General features: G+C 40.0%; 1 protein-coding gene across 9 annotated transcripts in view; it reads right to left on the bottom strand.

The window, feature by feature from the left end:
* Positions 1-13,892, bottom strand: part of LOC127358465 (sodium bicarbonate cotransporter 3) — a 44,252-nt gene that overhangs the window by 9,375 nt on the left and 20,985 nt on the right. For 4 of the 9 annotated variants that reach the window (XM_051391587.1, XM_051391583.1, XM_051391584.1 and 1 more), the window contains exons 4-15: positions 13,462-13,600; positions 12,728-12,888; positions 12,393-12,581; positions 10,975-11,358; positions 6,416-6,531; positions 5,481-5,638; positions 4,732-4,819; positions 4,372-4,518; positions 3,924-4,030; positions 2,397-2,571; positions 850-983; positions 417-662 (exon numbers count right to left, since the gene is read on the bottom strand). In XM_051391587.1, coding sequence (XP_051247547.1) covers positions 417-662; positions 850-983; positions 2,397-2,571; positions 3,924-4,030; positions 4,372-4,518; positions 4,732-4,819; positions 5,481-5,638; positions 6,416-6,531; positions 10,975-11,358; positions 12,393-12,581; positions 12,728-12,888; positions 13,462-13,600 — 2,044 coding nt within the window. The remainder of the gene's footprint in view (positions 1-416; positions 663-849; positions 984-2,396; positions 2,572-3,923; positions 4,031-4,371; positions 4,519-4,731; positions 4,820-5,480; positions 5,639-6,415; positions 6,532-10,974; positions 11,359-12,392; positions 12,582-12,727; positions 12,889-13,461; positions 13,601-13,892) is intronic. The other 5 variants (XM_051391585.1, XM_051391590.1, XM_051391586.1 and 2 more) reach the window with 4 other exon arrangements.

Here is a 13,892-nt window from a genome sequence, read left to right on the forward strand (position 1 = left end):
AATTACAGTTTTCAGCAACAAGAGCTTTGTGTACTTAATGGGATACTATTTATGTTGATTATACACTACTTTATGTAATACTTGACATTCTAACCTGAAGAGTGCCCTAAAGAAGGAACATGTTAGCTCTAACTCAGAATACAGTGATCATTATCTGTTCAAATTATTATTTTTTTAATTAAAATATTTTGTCTCTGAAGAATTATTTAATAGATTTAAAGTAATACTAAAATAATAATAAAATAATTAAACTGTATACAGAAACAGTTCTGAAATCACACAAAACCACAGTTTCTGGAGATGGTTCACCTTGGCTTTTGTAACTAATTAGCTGAAGTGGTTGTAAATCGACAAGATGATTACTTTAGTTAGTTAGTCCACTTTAACATAAAAGTAACCTAAATCTTTGTACTCACGAATACAGGGTAAGATTGTCCAAGTTGTTGTGCATGTTGACAGGGTAGTGTTCTCCCAGGTGAAAGAGCTTCTCTAGAGCCTCGTAGATGAAGATGATGCAGATGAGGGCAGCGAAGGCCTCCTCTGTAAATCGGGTGATATAGCAGACCAGGGAGCTAGCATCTGTGGCCACCAGGACCAGACACAGGAAGGCTGTCCACAGACCAATGCTGGTCCGCAGCGACAGGTAGGAGAGGCCGTAGTCACTGAGAATGATTGACAAAGGTTATGTGGAGAATGGATACAGGTATCCACATGCACGTTATTAGTGCTCATTAGGCTATTGGAATCCACATAAAACAAAATGTTGTGTTCTATACAGACCATTTAGTCCCATTAGTATTTTGACTATATCATCATATCACAGCAAAAACGGTACTTGCTTAAGCTTACCTGCAGAATTTGAAGAGGATTTTCTCAAACACTAAAACAGGGCCTGTGCTGCCGAGAATAGTGAGGGGCTGGCCTGCGAAGAGGGAGTATGCCACGCCTGTCAGTGAGGCCCCAAATAGAGACTCTATGGCACTCTGTAGACACAGAGGAAAGGGAGGGCGTGAGGGACAAAGAAGGGCAGATGGAGGAGGTGAAACCACACAAAGGAGGATAGAGGGGGAAAGCCTGAAGGAGAAAAACAGAGGTGAAGAAGAGATCCCCAACCAGAACACAGAGAGTTTTGATTAAACAGACATTCTTTCCACCCTGCTGACTTGTCCGAAGTCATGTTTCTGTTTATCCCCGGCCTGCTGAGTTTACTCAGACGCATCACACACACCAGCAGACAGACTGTACCTATGCCAACAGTGTCCTGGGTAAAAAGGAGATGTAAACAGAGAGAGGGTGAGAGAAAGCAATAAAAAGAGCATGGGAGGTTGAATATTCATATCTTATTTTGGATAGTGAAAAAGGACCTCACAGTGAAAGACGTCCACACAAATGAGTATGTAATGGGATGGTGACTTTTCTTGACACACTAATTGACCTGCTATAATAACAGGATGAAATAGTGAAGTTTCTTCCTTGAGAAACACTAGCAATGGTTATGACTGGGATAGGCTGTATGCAGATCATCACATCTGCATTTAACTTATACTGTACCATGAACTGAATATTTGTACATAAACATGGGTAAATGTTAAATGTCACAGTGTAAGAAAGCATTGTTGTTGCACACATTGGTTGAGGGAAACTAGTGAAAGTTCAGTCAGGAAGAATATTCTTTTGCATATAGGCCGGTAGTTAATTTCTTTTCTCTCGCGCATGCTCAAGCATATTTCCTTGCTGTCATTATCTGGGGCAGTCAATTGTGATATCAGCTGTTCTCATCAGCTGGTCACATTTATCTAATAGCATAGCGACACACCTGCATGTTTGCATTTTTATCCCTTCAGCTGCGGTCTCTCTCTGCCTTCCTCTGCCTGTGTTCAGTACATGTTGAATTATTTAACATGTTAATGAATACTTAACTTAAATATTCTTAAAGAAAGCAGCCTTCTGAATATCTCTGCATAGTCATATCAGTGCAAAATCAGGGCACAATCCACATAGAAAAGGCCACCAATATCTGTCATCTGTGAATTGTTCCCCTCTAGGTATTGGTCTTGAAAATCCCATATCCTTCAGGCTTTATTACCTTTACTTCATTCACTTGTCTCTCTGTATTGAAATATTTATTATATATACACACTATGTTACATCAGATGACGTCTTTGCTTTAATTTGCTAGCAGATTCTTGTCAGTCACAATACCAAGAAAACATCCAAGTGCCAGGAGTCATGAAAATTATTGATAAACTCCTGTATGATGGCAAAATCGTACTAGGTTCTGTAAATCTCATTTGGTACAACGTGGTACACAACCAGGGGTTGGGTGTTAAGATTCCCACTGGATTCATGCAAAAAGCACAAGTACTGACGTTTAAGTGCCAAGCTTTCAGACTCACTATGTTGCCTTTTGTTGCCTCCCCAAGCAGACCTCCAAAGGTGATGACAGGAGACATGCAGGCGCAGTAGAGAAAAAGAACGGAGGCCAGACACTGCAGACTGAAGGAGTCCCTGATGTCACTCCAGTAGAACGGTAACTTCCGCTTGACGTCCAGGACCAGTCCTCCGAATATCCTGCGAGAGGAGAGAGGTAGTTCATAATGTTTGCATTTACTAGTAGTAGTGCACGATAATATTATATAACAGTGACTGTTATATAATATTAAAGTACGTATTAAAGTAATTAATGATACATCAGTGAGTTAAATAAGGGAAATGGGAAAGTCTAATGAACACAATTAATTTAGACTCAGATAAACTCCTTTAATAGGAAGCAGTTATCTATCCATCAATAACAGTTAATTGGTAATAAGTGCTTTTATGTTTTTTTGTTTCTTGCTTGAACATTGCCAGTGTTAATGCTGAGGCATTGTCATGAGCTCACAAATGTGTATCTTTATAACATCCAACCTCAAAACCTAGATGACAGAATTTGTCTTCTTGCACACATTGTACAGGATGTCTGACTACCCACCAAGCCTTCTTCTCTCCGCCTCTTTCTGCCTTTGAGGGATTTTATTTCTCACCATGTATTTCGTCTCTTTTCTCTGACACCTGTCCAATTGCTCTGCTGTGAGGCCTTTTTTCATTTTCTTTTTCCCCACACCTCTGGAATAACCTCTATTTCTTACCTCCACACCCCCTGCTGTCTTTTCTATACAGCCCCTGTTTCTGATAGCTTTCTTTACATTAGCTTCTTGCACTTCGGTACACTCCTCTGCCCCCCAGTCGCTCCCTCATAGCATGAGCCTTTTATAGTAACGGTGAAAAGTAGAGTGAATCTGTAAATAATACAGTGCCTCCCAACTGATGTGTATGTGTGCAGAGTGTGTGTGTCTGTCTGAGGTTTCAAATAAACACATTCTCCTCACTGTGTGGCCTGGGCTCTAGAGACCCAGCATGAGTTATCCATAAATGTCAGCTTCTGAGGTTCACAGAGTACAATAGAGATGTGTCTACTAAAACACATACGTAGTAGGTTTGAGTATATTAAATTTAACATTTCATTCATTTTTTAATTTTAGTCAATTGGTAGTGATATGTCAGGAAACGCATAAAAATTGTTTCATGTAAATAATCTCATCTTCATTTTAGAGTATTTGCAGAAAGCAAATTCTCATTATTATGACAAATAAATCTCTCTAACTAAAGGGTCTAGAAATAATAAATGGTCCTTTTGCAAATGAGTTTTCCCCTGCAGCTCTTGTTAACAAGAGGCACTTGTCTCAACATAATCAACATGATGTATTAAACATGCCTACTTGCTAATGATGTTGTTAATTCGACTAGGACGCACTTTAATTGTCAAATATTTCTTTGTCAACATATTTGCTAACACAAGTGACATTAATATAGATTTCTGGAACAAGTAAGGTCCAATAAGCATTTAAAGTCAATGGCGAGCCAAGGAAAGGAGCTTATCTCACCTCCCGGTCCTCTGCAGCTCAGGCCCTGCATGATGGTCCTCCTCCTTTTCCAGCTCTCCAGCTGGAGACGCTGTGCCGTTGGGCTGGGATGGTCTCTTCCTCTTCATCTGAAGGTCAAAGGACATTTAAATATAATATACTTGCATGCATTTCAATTACTTTGCTGTCATGAGGCTTTAAATCCATAAGGGGGCACCCTCAGTGTGATTATAGTGGTATGAAGATGCACATATAAAAATACACATAGAGAAAAGTGACAGTGAAGTCACAGTTTGTGAGACCAGACAGTATGTAAACTCTCCTTCCTTGCAAATTTTAGTATGTTTGTTGCACATGGAAATTTAAGTGATTTTCATACACACAATATAGATTACGTTGAACAAAAACACAACTTTGTGTGCATTATTCACCAAGTACACATTAAATAATCATTGACAGAATCCCTAACCTGAGATGGGACATTCTTGGGGGGCTCAATCCGGATTGTGGGGTCCCATTCTCCAGGAGGCAGGACAGTCACTTGATCAAGGAACTCATCTATCCCCGAGAGGAGATCCGTTCGGTCTTTGGCCTTGTATGCCACATCGTGGAAGATCTGCATAATGATATTAGAAGTTATTAAATGTAATGCAATGCGATGTTCAATTGTTCACAGCAACAGCAACATACTGAACATTCACTATATAATCAAAGAGAGGTTGGTGTACTAATCCAAAATAACCAGCCCATCATGCATCTTAAATCCAAAATATCCTAACTGAATTTTTTGATCGTGTTTTAGGAAATGTCAAAGATCTCTTTCACTCACCTCATCTGTCATTAGTGTAGCCATCGATCTGCCAATCTCATGGTACTGGGGCCCTTTGCCATGAGGACCCAAAAGCAGGAACAGAAACCTTTGAACAAGACAGATACTCGTGAAACAGACCATGAATAACGCTAACCTCAATACTAATCACAGCTGTATTTAGTTAGAGGTACCCTGTGTGTTCTTGTAAACAGTAAAATCCACATTCCTTGTTTCCCCCAAAATGAATTGTATGTATCCTTCTAATACAAATGTCCCTGATAAAACTTTTGTAAAGCATTTTTGCATATATTTTGATACCTACATTGTTAACATCATGTTCCCACCATCATTCATTAGTAGAATAGAGTGAAACCCCAGAAATGTGTACAGCATGCTCTAAAAGAAATTGCCTCACTATGTGCTAAAATCTGTATTTGTATAAAAGAAAACCAAAGTTGTCCATCCTTTTTTTCAAAGCCATTATTTAGTTTTTGGTGTGTAATGAGCATTAGAGCTTCACAGAACTACTTGCCCATGTCTAAGTAACAAGACTAAGATTGCAGAATTAGTCTTATTACTTGACAGATTATAGACACGGGTCACTGACTCACAACCAGAGTAAATCCCCAGGTTGTATTAGTCTCATGTGAAAAGGACTTTTGCAAATGACTTTGTCAGTTTGCTTTAAATTGCTGCCAGAGAATAATAACTTATCAGAGTTTGCAACTGTTATTTAACATCATAATATCAATTTCAAACTATTGTACCTTGTGGGCACAGGCACCTCTGTGAGGCCTGTGATAAGGACTGCAGGGGACAGTCGTACAAAGGCAATTATGGGCTTCTCCAGGAAGTCCACTTCTCCCACGAGTACATTGGATGCCTCAGCACCTGGAGGAATCTTTTTCATGAAATTCATGTCCACCTGAAACCAATGGAACCAATGAAATTGAAGAATCAGATACACAGACAAATACTAAAAGAAACAAAAAGAGAGAGAAAGGAGATAGTTTCCAGAAATAGGAGAACTAGTTTACAAAGACACACATGCAAACAGAAATGAAGAAGTAAAGTATATGTAAAAGATGGCAGCACGTCGTTTACATGCTATGATAATGAAAGACAGGGCGAGTTAGTAGCATTACCAACTACAAGGTACTGAGCAAAGATTGTCTATTGCTGGGAAGCAATTGTGCAATGCTAAATATACAGCACTGAACATGGAAAGTTTATTTATCACTGTGTAGAAAAGACTGTGCCTTCATCCCTCTTTTGTATCCTGTGACTCATATAAACACTGCACCTTAGTTTTTGGCAGTCATAATGGATGATTTTATAATGATAACTACTTATGGCGGCTTGCCATTTTATTTAATGGACGAGGAACTACAAAATGGATGGATGGAGGCCATGCGAGGGAGGAATTTTCAAAACTAAACAGAGTTACATAACTCTGTAAGTCTGTTACTTTGGTGATAATTCTTAGTCCTTTACAGGTGGAGCAATGACTGAAGGTGCCTCTAACTGAACCCAGACAAAATGGGCTGATGGGTATGTGATGGTGGCTCTGATACGGGCAGTTTTCAACACAGACCACTGAAATGTCTGTGAAATTCCAGAAACTGAGAAAAGACACTGATGAACTCATGGGCCATTCCACCATGATGGACTGTTTCTGTGCTCAGTACTGTGGTTAGGTTACCTTGCTGAAGTCGACACTGCTGCTTTCTCTACTGACCCCTACTTTGGAAGGCCTCCTCTCCACTGCTTTGCTGCCATCTAGATTGTTTGGTACAGAGTTCGGAGACACCAGTGGCCCTGAGAGGGACAGGGGGAGAGGAAGGGCAGGAGAGAGGAGCAGTGATGGACACCATGTAAGTACTTGGGTAGCAAAGACTGGTCGAGAAGTTCAGTGTGGTTTTACCATAAAATGCCATTTGTCACATCATTATTAAATGCCATTTGTCTTCCGTTTCTCTTTAGTCAGATTCAAATTTTGAAGAACTGGGAAAAGAATGTTCAAGGTATTTTCATCTAAGATAGACCGCTACTTTATGGCAGCATCGAACAATTTCACAGATGTTTTACAATTTTTTTTATCAGAGGTGAGCTCTTGGCAAACAAACCTGACACAAAATCCTGAAGTCACACTGTTGCTCACATAGATCTACAAAGACTAAATTACAACAGACAGGCGATCAAGCCGAGAATATACATTAGCTATAGCTAGTAGCTATAGCTAAAATGTTTAACAGTTGGGTTTGCGGTTTAATATTTTACATTTTTGGCTACAAATGAAATGATTTCTACCACTACAACCATTACTTGGAAGATATGTTGATTTAGTACTGAGCTTCAACAGTGTGATGTCTCTCCACAGGGATGATGATATATTTCACAAAGTACTGTTGCTTGTTGCTCCCTGTCTGTTGAGCTCATTACTCTGGTGCTTAAGTCAGTCCTGCGTAGCTTGAATTCATGTCAGCTCTGAGCTGAAGGTGAGTGAATGTGTTTGATATGCCTGACAGTTCACCTTCCTCAGACTTCAGCACCTTCAAGTGTTGAAGCTCCAGTTTTTTTGTGCATAATTGGCTGCACACTTTAACATTGCATATTTGATTTGAGCCATACCAGATACAGGAAACGCTAGCACTTGAGGTGACATGAGAGTGGGAAATGAAATGAGGGGAGCAATGGATTTGAATCAAAGGATAGCATTATGCATACTATCCTCTGAAATTCTGAAGTAACACTTCTTTTACCAGGGTTTCTCTCTTTTCTCCTCTACATCAACATATTTCTCATTTCGCCATCAGGCTACATCCAACAAAATACATCTATAAAGGCTCAAGCAATATGCTACATTCTTATCTACAATTAATCCCGAATCAAAATGATGTGCCATTTCTATCATCATCATCTTTTGCATGTGGTGTGACCAGCGACCCATACCCTTGAACTGTACCCTGGAGTAACCCCAGTGGATGCTGGGTAGCTGTGACTGCTGAACAGGAGCATGATTGCTCACATACCAAACAAAGCCTCTTGGAATAAGGGAGGGATTAGCTTAGGTTGCGTCCGCCAACACACTTCATTCAGGAAGGCTAAGCCCTGGAATGCTCCCCCATACCAGCCTTTTAAACAGTGGCGTCACAGTGCTATCTCACTCATATGCAAAACAGTAACACATATATTTTCTGATTTACGTGGGGCTGTTACCACTAGGACTTATCGGATAAAAAAAAAAAAAAAAAGGTATTCATTTCTATTTTCTCTATGGATGTACATGTGTATTGAGCTTGATCTAATGCTGGTAAACCTACAATTCTGTCAATTTACATTATACTGTACAAAGACTCACACAGATTACAAGCAGTCAAATACATACATGGACCATGTAATGACACTAGGTTACCTTGTCTAGCTACAACCATTTAAAAAAAATAAATAAATCAAAATAAAACAGTTTTAATAAAACTGACCAACGGCAGCCCAGTTGACACTAAATTACAAGGAGAGATGCTTAAGATTTGAAAAGCTTTTAAGCAGGGCTCAGAATAACACGGAGCGTGTGTACCAGTGATTCCCTGCATGCCCTCTGTACAGGTATTTCAGCCATGACTTCATACTCAATGGGTCTATGGCACGTATATGTATAAAAGCCTGCGGTCAACTCAATACCATTACAGTACATTTAAAAAGAAAACTGCAACATATATATTAGTGCATTGTTTGCTATAATTATTTTGTTCTTAATGTTTGAGCCAAACTATTACTGGCATCCAGACAAATTTCTCTAAATGGCACATTAAGGGCATTTTAATGTCTAACACCATCTCTCTGTTCAATAATGGTTAGCTGGTTAGCTATTTTAAGCAAACACTGTACAACAGTGCAGTTTTGACAACCTGCAGTGTTATTAAACTGTAATGATGAAGGCTCGAAACCCCCCTCTGAATAGTAACCCACACACTGATGTCAGGACGATGGTTTCTTGGGAAATACTGTATATTTTCCTGGAAGGGGGTACAATTACAGAAGCTTGTCAGCTATAATAAGACCAAGGCAACCTTTCAGATTCAGCTCCCACCAAGTGAATGCTGGTTCTAATGACCCATACTTTGAAATGGAGCCATTCCCGGAGTGAGACAAACACAGACGCACACACTCATACGCACACAGTCTAATAATAAACTGACATGGCTTGGTTTAGGAAGAACAAAAAGTCACTGTAGGTGCCAATATGATAGTACACACAGTACCAAACCACCCACCCCGGTCTCAGGCTTATATTTAGCCATGCTGCTGGCACACGTTGCCCTTACTCTATTGGGTAAAAGAATGTTTATACTTAGGAATTGATGAGAAGGAAGAGCATGGGTGCCAAATGATGCAATGGGAAAAGCACAAGTTGCATGACATTGATATCTGCATGTACTCAAATGGGGCCGCGGTCAAAACCACAGACACAAATACACTATAGCTGAAAGGATTTAGGTCATATTATGTCAGTTTCTACGTAATACACCATAACAAAGATGTAAGGACTTAACAGCTGGGGATATCCCGCGCCTATCTGCAAAATTGGGACCAAGGCTTCTTATTATTACATTTATTGGTATTAGTGATTAAAAGCCCAATCTATTTTCATTGTTACAAAAAAATTTGCTTTGAAAATGCAATCTATGAAAAAGGCCCAAATGCACACTGCTTGACAGAAGGAACATATTCCTAATGCAATGTTGTGTGAGCAGAGCACCAGGTAAAATAAACAGCAGTAAGCACTTTCAATTAATGATAATCACACTTACAGAGAGTGTGTACAAGTAAAACCAGAGCAGCTTTAGGTTGCACCTTAAAGTGTATCTTCTGTATGTTCATGTTGTGTTATATGCTATATAATGCATATATATATATATATATATATATATATATATATATAAAATATATATATATATATAAATGCATATATATATATATATATATATAATGCATATATATATATTATATATATATATATATATATATATATATATATATATATATATATATAAATGCTCTGCAAATCTTGTCCATAGCTTCTTGTCACAACAGGTTCATATTGACACTGCTCTCTGTTGACATTATAGGAAAGGACACTGCTTTTAGTTAAGCAGGTAACCATAGTAGAAAAGCAGTGATGGAGGTTACCTTTTCTGTGTGAAGATGTAAAACTGTCTGGAATGACTTTACTGATTATATGTAGGCCTCCCTGAGGTTAAGTTTGTACTGTAAAATGTAGCTGTCTTGTACATATTAGGAATGGTACCATGGTTGTGTCCCAATCAAGTTATTTTTGCCCCTGATCCGGATTTAATATCTCATATCTCAAATATCATCAATACTTGTATTTTCCTCAATAATACAGGTGAAGAGCTCTGCATTGAATTAAGAAAACAAAACTCCTACAACCAAGCTGTTCCTTAATGTTTTCTATACCTAATATACTAATACTAGTACAGCCCATTTTATATATATTAATAACTAAGAAACAAAGTAGGTTATAAAATAGCCTAACGAAGTAGTAGAATACCGTAAGGTTTTTAAAATCTTGGTATCAACTTGGTATTTAAGTATCAGTGACATCCATGGTACATATAATAGTACTAGCAGATACCCAAGATTAAGTGTGATCAGTGGCAAAAAGTAAAAAAAAACACAGACATCCCTTCTAACAAGTCTTACATGAAACTCCTCGACTGAGAACAGTGAGATTGATTGCTAAACATGGTGTAAACATCACAGGACACATGATGCAGAATGGGAGAAAGACAGACCAAAACAGGCCATGCAAACACAATGAAGGAGGTGTAAAGGAGGACAGGACCAAGCAAGGCATAAAGACTGTGGAACGACTTGAAAATGTGTAAGGAGGCAGAGAAGAAGAATTGGAATGGCAAAAAGAAGTGTACAGCAGATTGCTGATTGCAGCAAGAACCAGAGATATTAGTAGGAAAGAATGGGTCAGTGGAATAGATAGAAACAGAGAAGAGAGAAAAGCAAGAATCATGTGGCTGAGAAGTGATAGTGAGTAGTGTCAAAAACTTTGTGGATAAATACAGTGGAAAAAGCATCTTAGCGAGTGAGCTTTGCTGTGGGTTATTGATGAGATGGCCGCAGGGTTGGAGGGTTGGAAGTTTACAAGGAGCAGAGCTTTCATGCTAGTGCTAGTGTTCTCTGTTCAAGCCGTGACTCACACTGGCAGGCTACACAGATATTTGCCTTCTAAGGGCAGCAGCTCGAGGCCCTGGGATGCCGAGGATGCTCGTCGGCTGAGCTGTGGTGATGCTGCCTCTTCTTCTGCAGAGTTCAGCGGATCATCATCATCGGGAGGTGACACTACCACCTCAGGGATGCCTTGAGGGCCAAGGCCTGCACCATGGGTGCGTGTCGGGCTTTGGGAGGAGCACCAGAAGGAAGCGGGGGTATTTTGAGGGATGGTGAGGGATGAGGGGCCTGGGGAGTGCCCACTGTTGGAGGAAGAAGAGGGCAGGAGATGGTTGAGCAGGATGGAGACTCTGGACTCTCGTCTCTGGGAGAGGTTGGACACAGAGGAAGCTGCCCCTGGCTTGTGGAGAGAGAGACGCGAAGAGGACAGGCCCTCTCCTAACAGAGGAGACAAAGGCAAAAAAGGGAGAGAAGAAGGGAGAGATAAAAGGAGGGAAAGGAGACGGAGGAGGAAAAGGAATAAGGGATGGAGCAGAGAGGAAAACCATATGAAGTAGGAGTACATCACAGAGATGGTATCTGGAGGAGATGCAGCCAGAAGGGGTGGGCAGCAAGAGCGTGGTAGAGGTGTCGTTAGAGAGATTCGTGCTTGCATAAACGTGAGCGAAAAGCATGGTTGTGTGCAGAAGACACAAAGAATGATTCAGTGGCATGTAGGTGGGTCCGCAAGGGCCAAACAACTCAGTCTCAATCATAACAAAACAAACCAATCACACAACATGACTGAGATAAAGCAAGACTCTGAGAGGCTTGCATGCAGGAAAGGATGAGTTAGCACGATGTGCACTGTAAGCATAGGTGCTCTACCACAACAGACCAGTCATAAATCCTACACAGTACATACTCATTTGGCACATGGCACACATCTTTCACACTCCCAACTATTACCATCAGCAACCATCAATATCATAAATATACTTTTGATCTTTCACATTTGTGCTTGAGGAGTAATGATATGAAAATGCAAGCCCAAGAACCACAAGCACAGAAGTGGAGAATGTGATTATTTCTTTCATTCTTAAAACCTCAGGCTGACACCCAAGATCTGTATGCACACCATACATTAACACCACTGTGGGCATGCCCAGTCAAAAAAAACAACAACACAATGCTGACTTCAGTTGCAGGTAAAGCAATATTTCCTGAATGTCAACCTATGGAGTGAAAACAATCATTAATACAAACCCCAAGCCAGGCCAGCCATACAGGTTAGCACAGTCATTAGCACCCAGATTTCTCTTTCACTAAGGGGATTGACTGCTTCAATATGGATCATTCTCTAGATTTTTACTCACTTTTACCATCCACCTTCTACGCTGGCATTGAGGGATTTGAACAGTGGATTTTTAGGAACAGCTCCCCAGTGGTGGAAAATATGGAGGAAAAAGAAATGCGAGTGCGTTGGATCTCACCGTTTCTTTCAAGCAAGAGTGGGTCAGAATGTTTCTTGCCTATGTCAGCAATGGAGCGCACCAGAGGGATGCGATTGCTGAGCTTTCTTTCATTCTGGTGGTGGTGTTTCTTCAGCATGGCTTCCCGCACCTTGGCACGCAAATCATCCTTCAGCTGGCCTGATGCCACCATGCTGTCTATCAGCATGTCTGAGTCATACAAAGGCAAGAGCAGGAATGTAAACAAAGTGAAAAAAGATTATGTATGGACCATTGAAAATTATATTACTGGAAAAATGTAGAATTATTTTCGCATTTTTTATCTTATACTTTTCACCACAATACTACATAAGTACCCGCAATTTCCTCGATACTGTTGGCCCTCATATCCAGCATGACTGTGCCGTTGAGTATGCAGCTACGCAGTTCAAATAAACTGTGTAGTGACAACGTAGCCACATAGGGCTTACTCCACCTCTCCCCACCGTCTTCCACATCTTCTTCAAACTTCAGCCATCTGTAGATAAACACCAAGAGAATGCGCACACACACACACACACACACAGAACAGTTTAATTTAATCCACAAATTATAATTAACAAAAGAATAAGAGTTGTATTATAGTGCAGTGATATGTTGTTCCTGCTCATATCCCCCAGCTACATTTTTCCTTCGACAAACTCAAATCTTACATTTCAGAGTGGAAACTGATGCACTGGAACTGAGTGAGTCATACTCCAAATCTGTCACTTCTACTGAACACAAGTTTTATCATTGAGGGAACCATTTGTGAAATGCAAGCCAAATCCCAATACAGTTACTAAGTACTTTAAAACAGGGAAAGGAACGAAATTATAATTAAAAATAACCTAATTGTGGAAATAGACTTATTATTGGTATCAATGATTTTTATGGCAATGTGCACATTTCCAGATGATTCCCAATGATTCTGTTTTAAGGATTATGTTACAAAACTATCACATAGATGCATTAAAGATCCTGAAAACTAAAATATTTGCAAAATGGCAACAGATCTATGCAGTTCTGTAGTCCTTTCACTTTTTGGTTGCCCCTTGAGCTATATCCTGACCTGGCAGTCTCCTTCCATTCAGTGGACCTGCCATCTCTGAAGGAGAGCTCGTCCAGCTCAGTGAAGAGGTCATGGGGGACGTGTTCGAGGTCATCATCCTCTGTACCGAGGATGAACTGGACCCGCTGGGATGGTGTGTCTGCACAAAGAGTGGGCAAAGGCCAAAGTTACAATGATAACAACAGTAAAAGTCTCGAGGCATTACACATTATTAAAAAGGTACCCCGTAGAGTTATTGATTTCTAACAGTGCTATGGGTGGTTTTCTTTGTTTGCATATACATGTGCACACGGGTGACACAATACTGCAATAGACTGCAAGCTAGTAAACAAGGGTGTAAAAAAATGCAGGTTCTAAAATGTTAAAAAAAATCCTGGGGAAGGAAATGTGTTTTGTTAGACCTCAAGGATACACACAATGCGTTTTGGTTG

This window comes from Dicentrarchus labrax, unplaced genomic scaffold, assembly GCF_905237075.1.
Source record: "Dicentrarchus labrax unplaced genomic scaffold, dlabrax2021, whole genome shotgun sequence".
In the NCBI taxonomy this organism is placed as follows: domain Eukaryota; kingdom Metazoa; phylum Chordata; class Actinopteri; family Moronidae; genus Dicentrarchus; species Dicentrarchus labrax.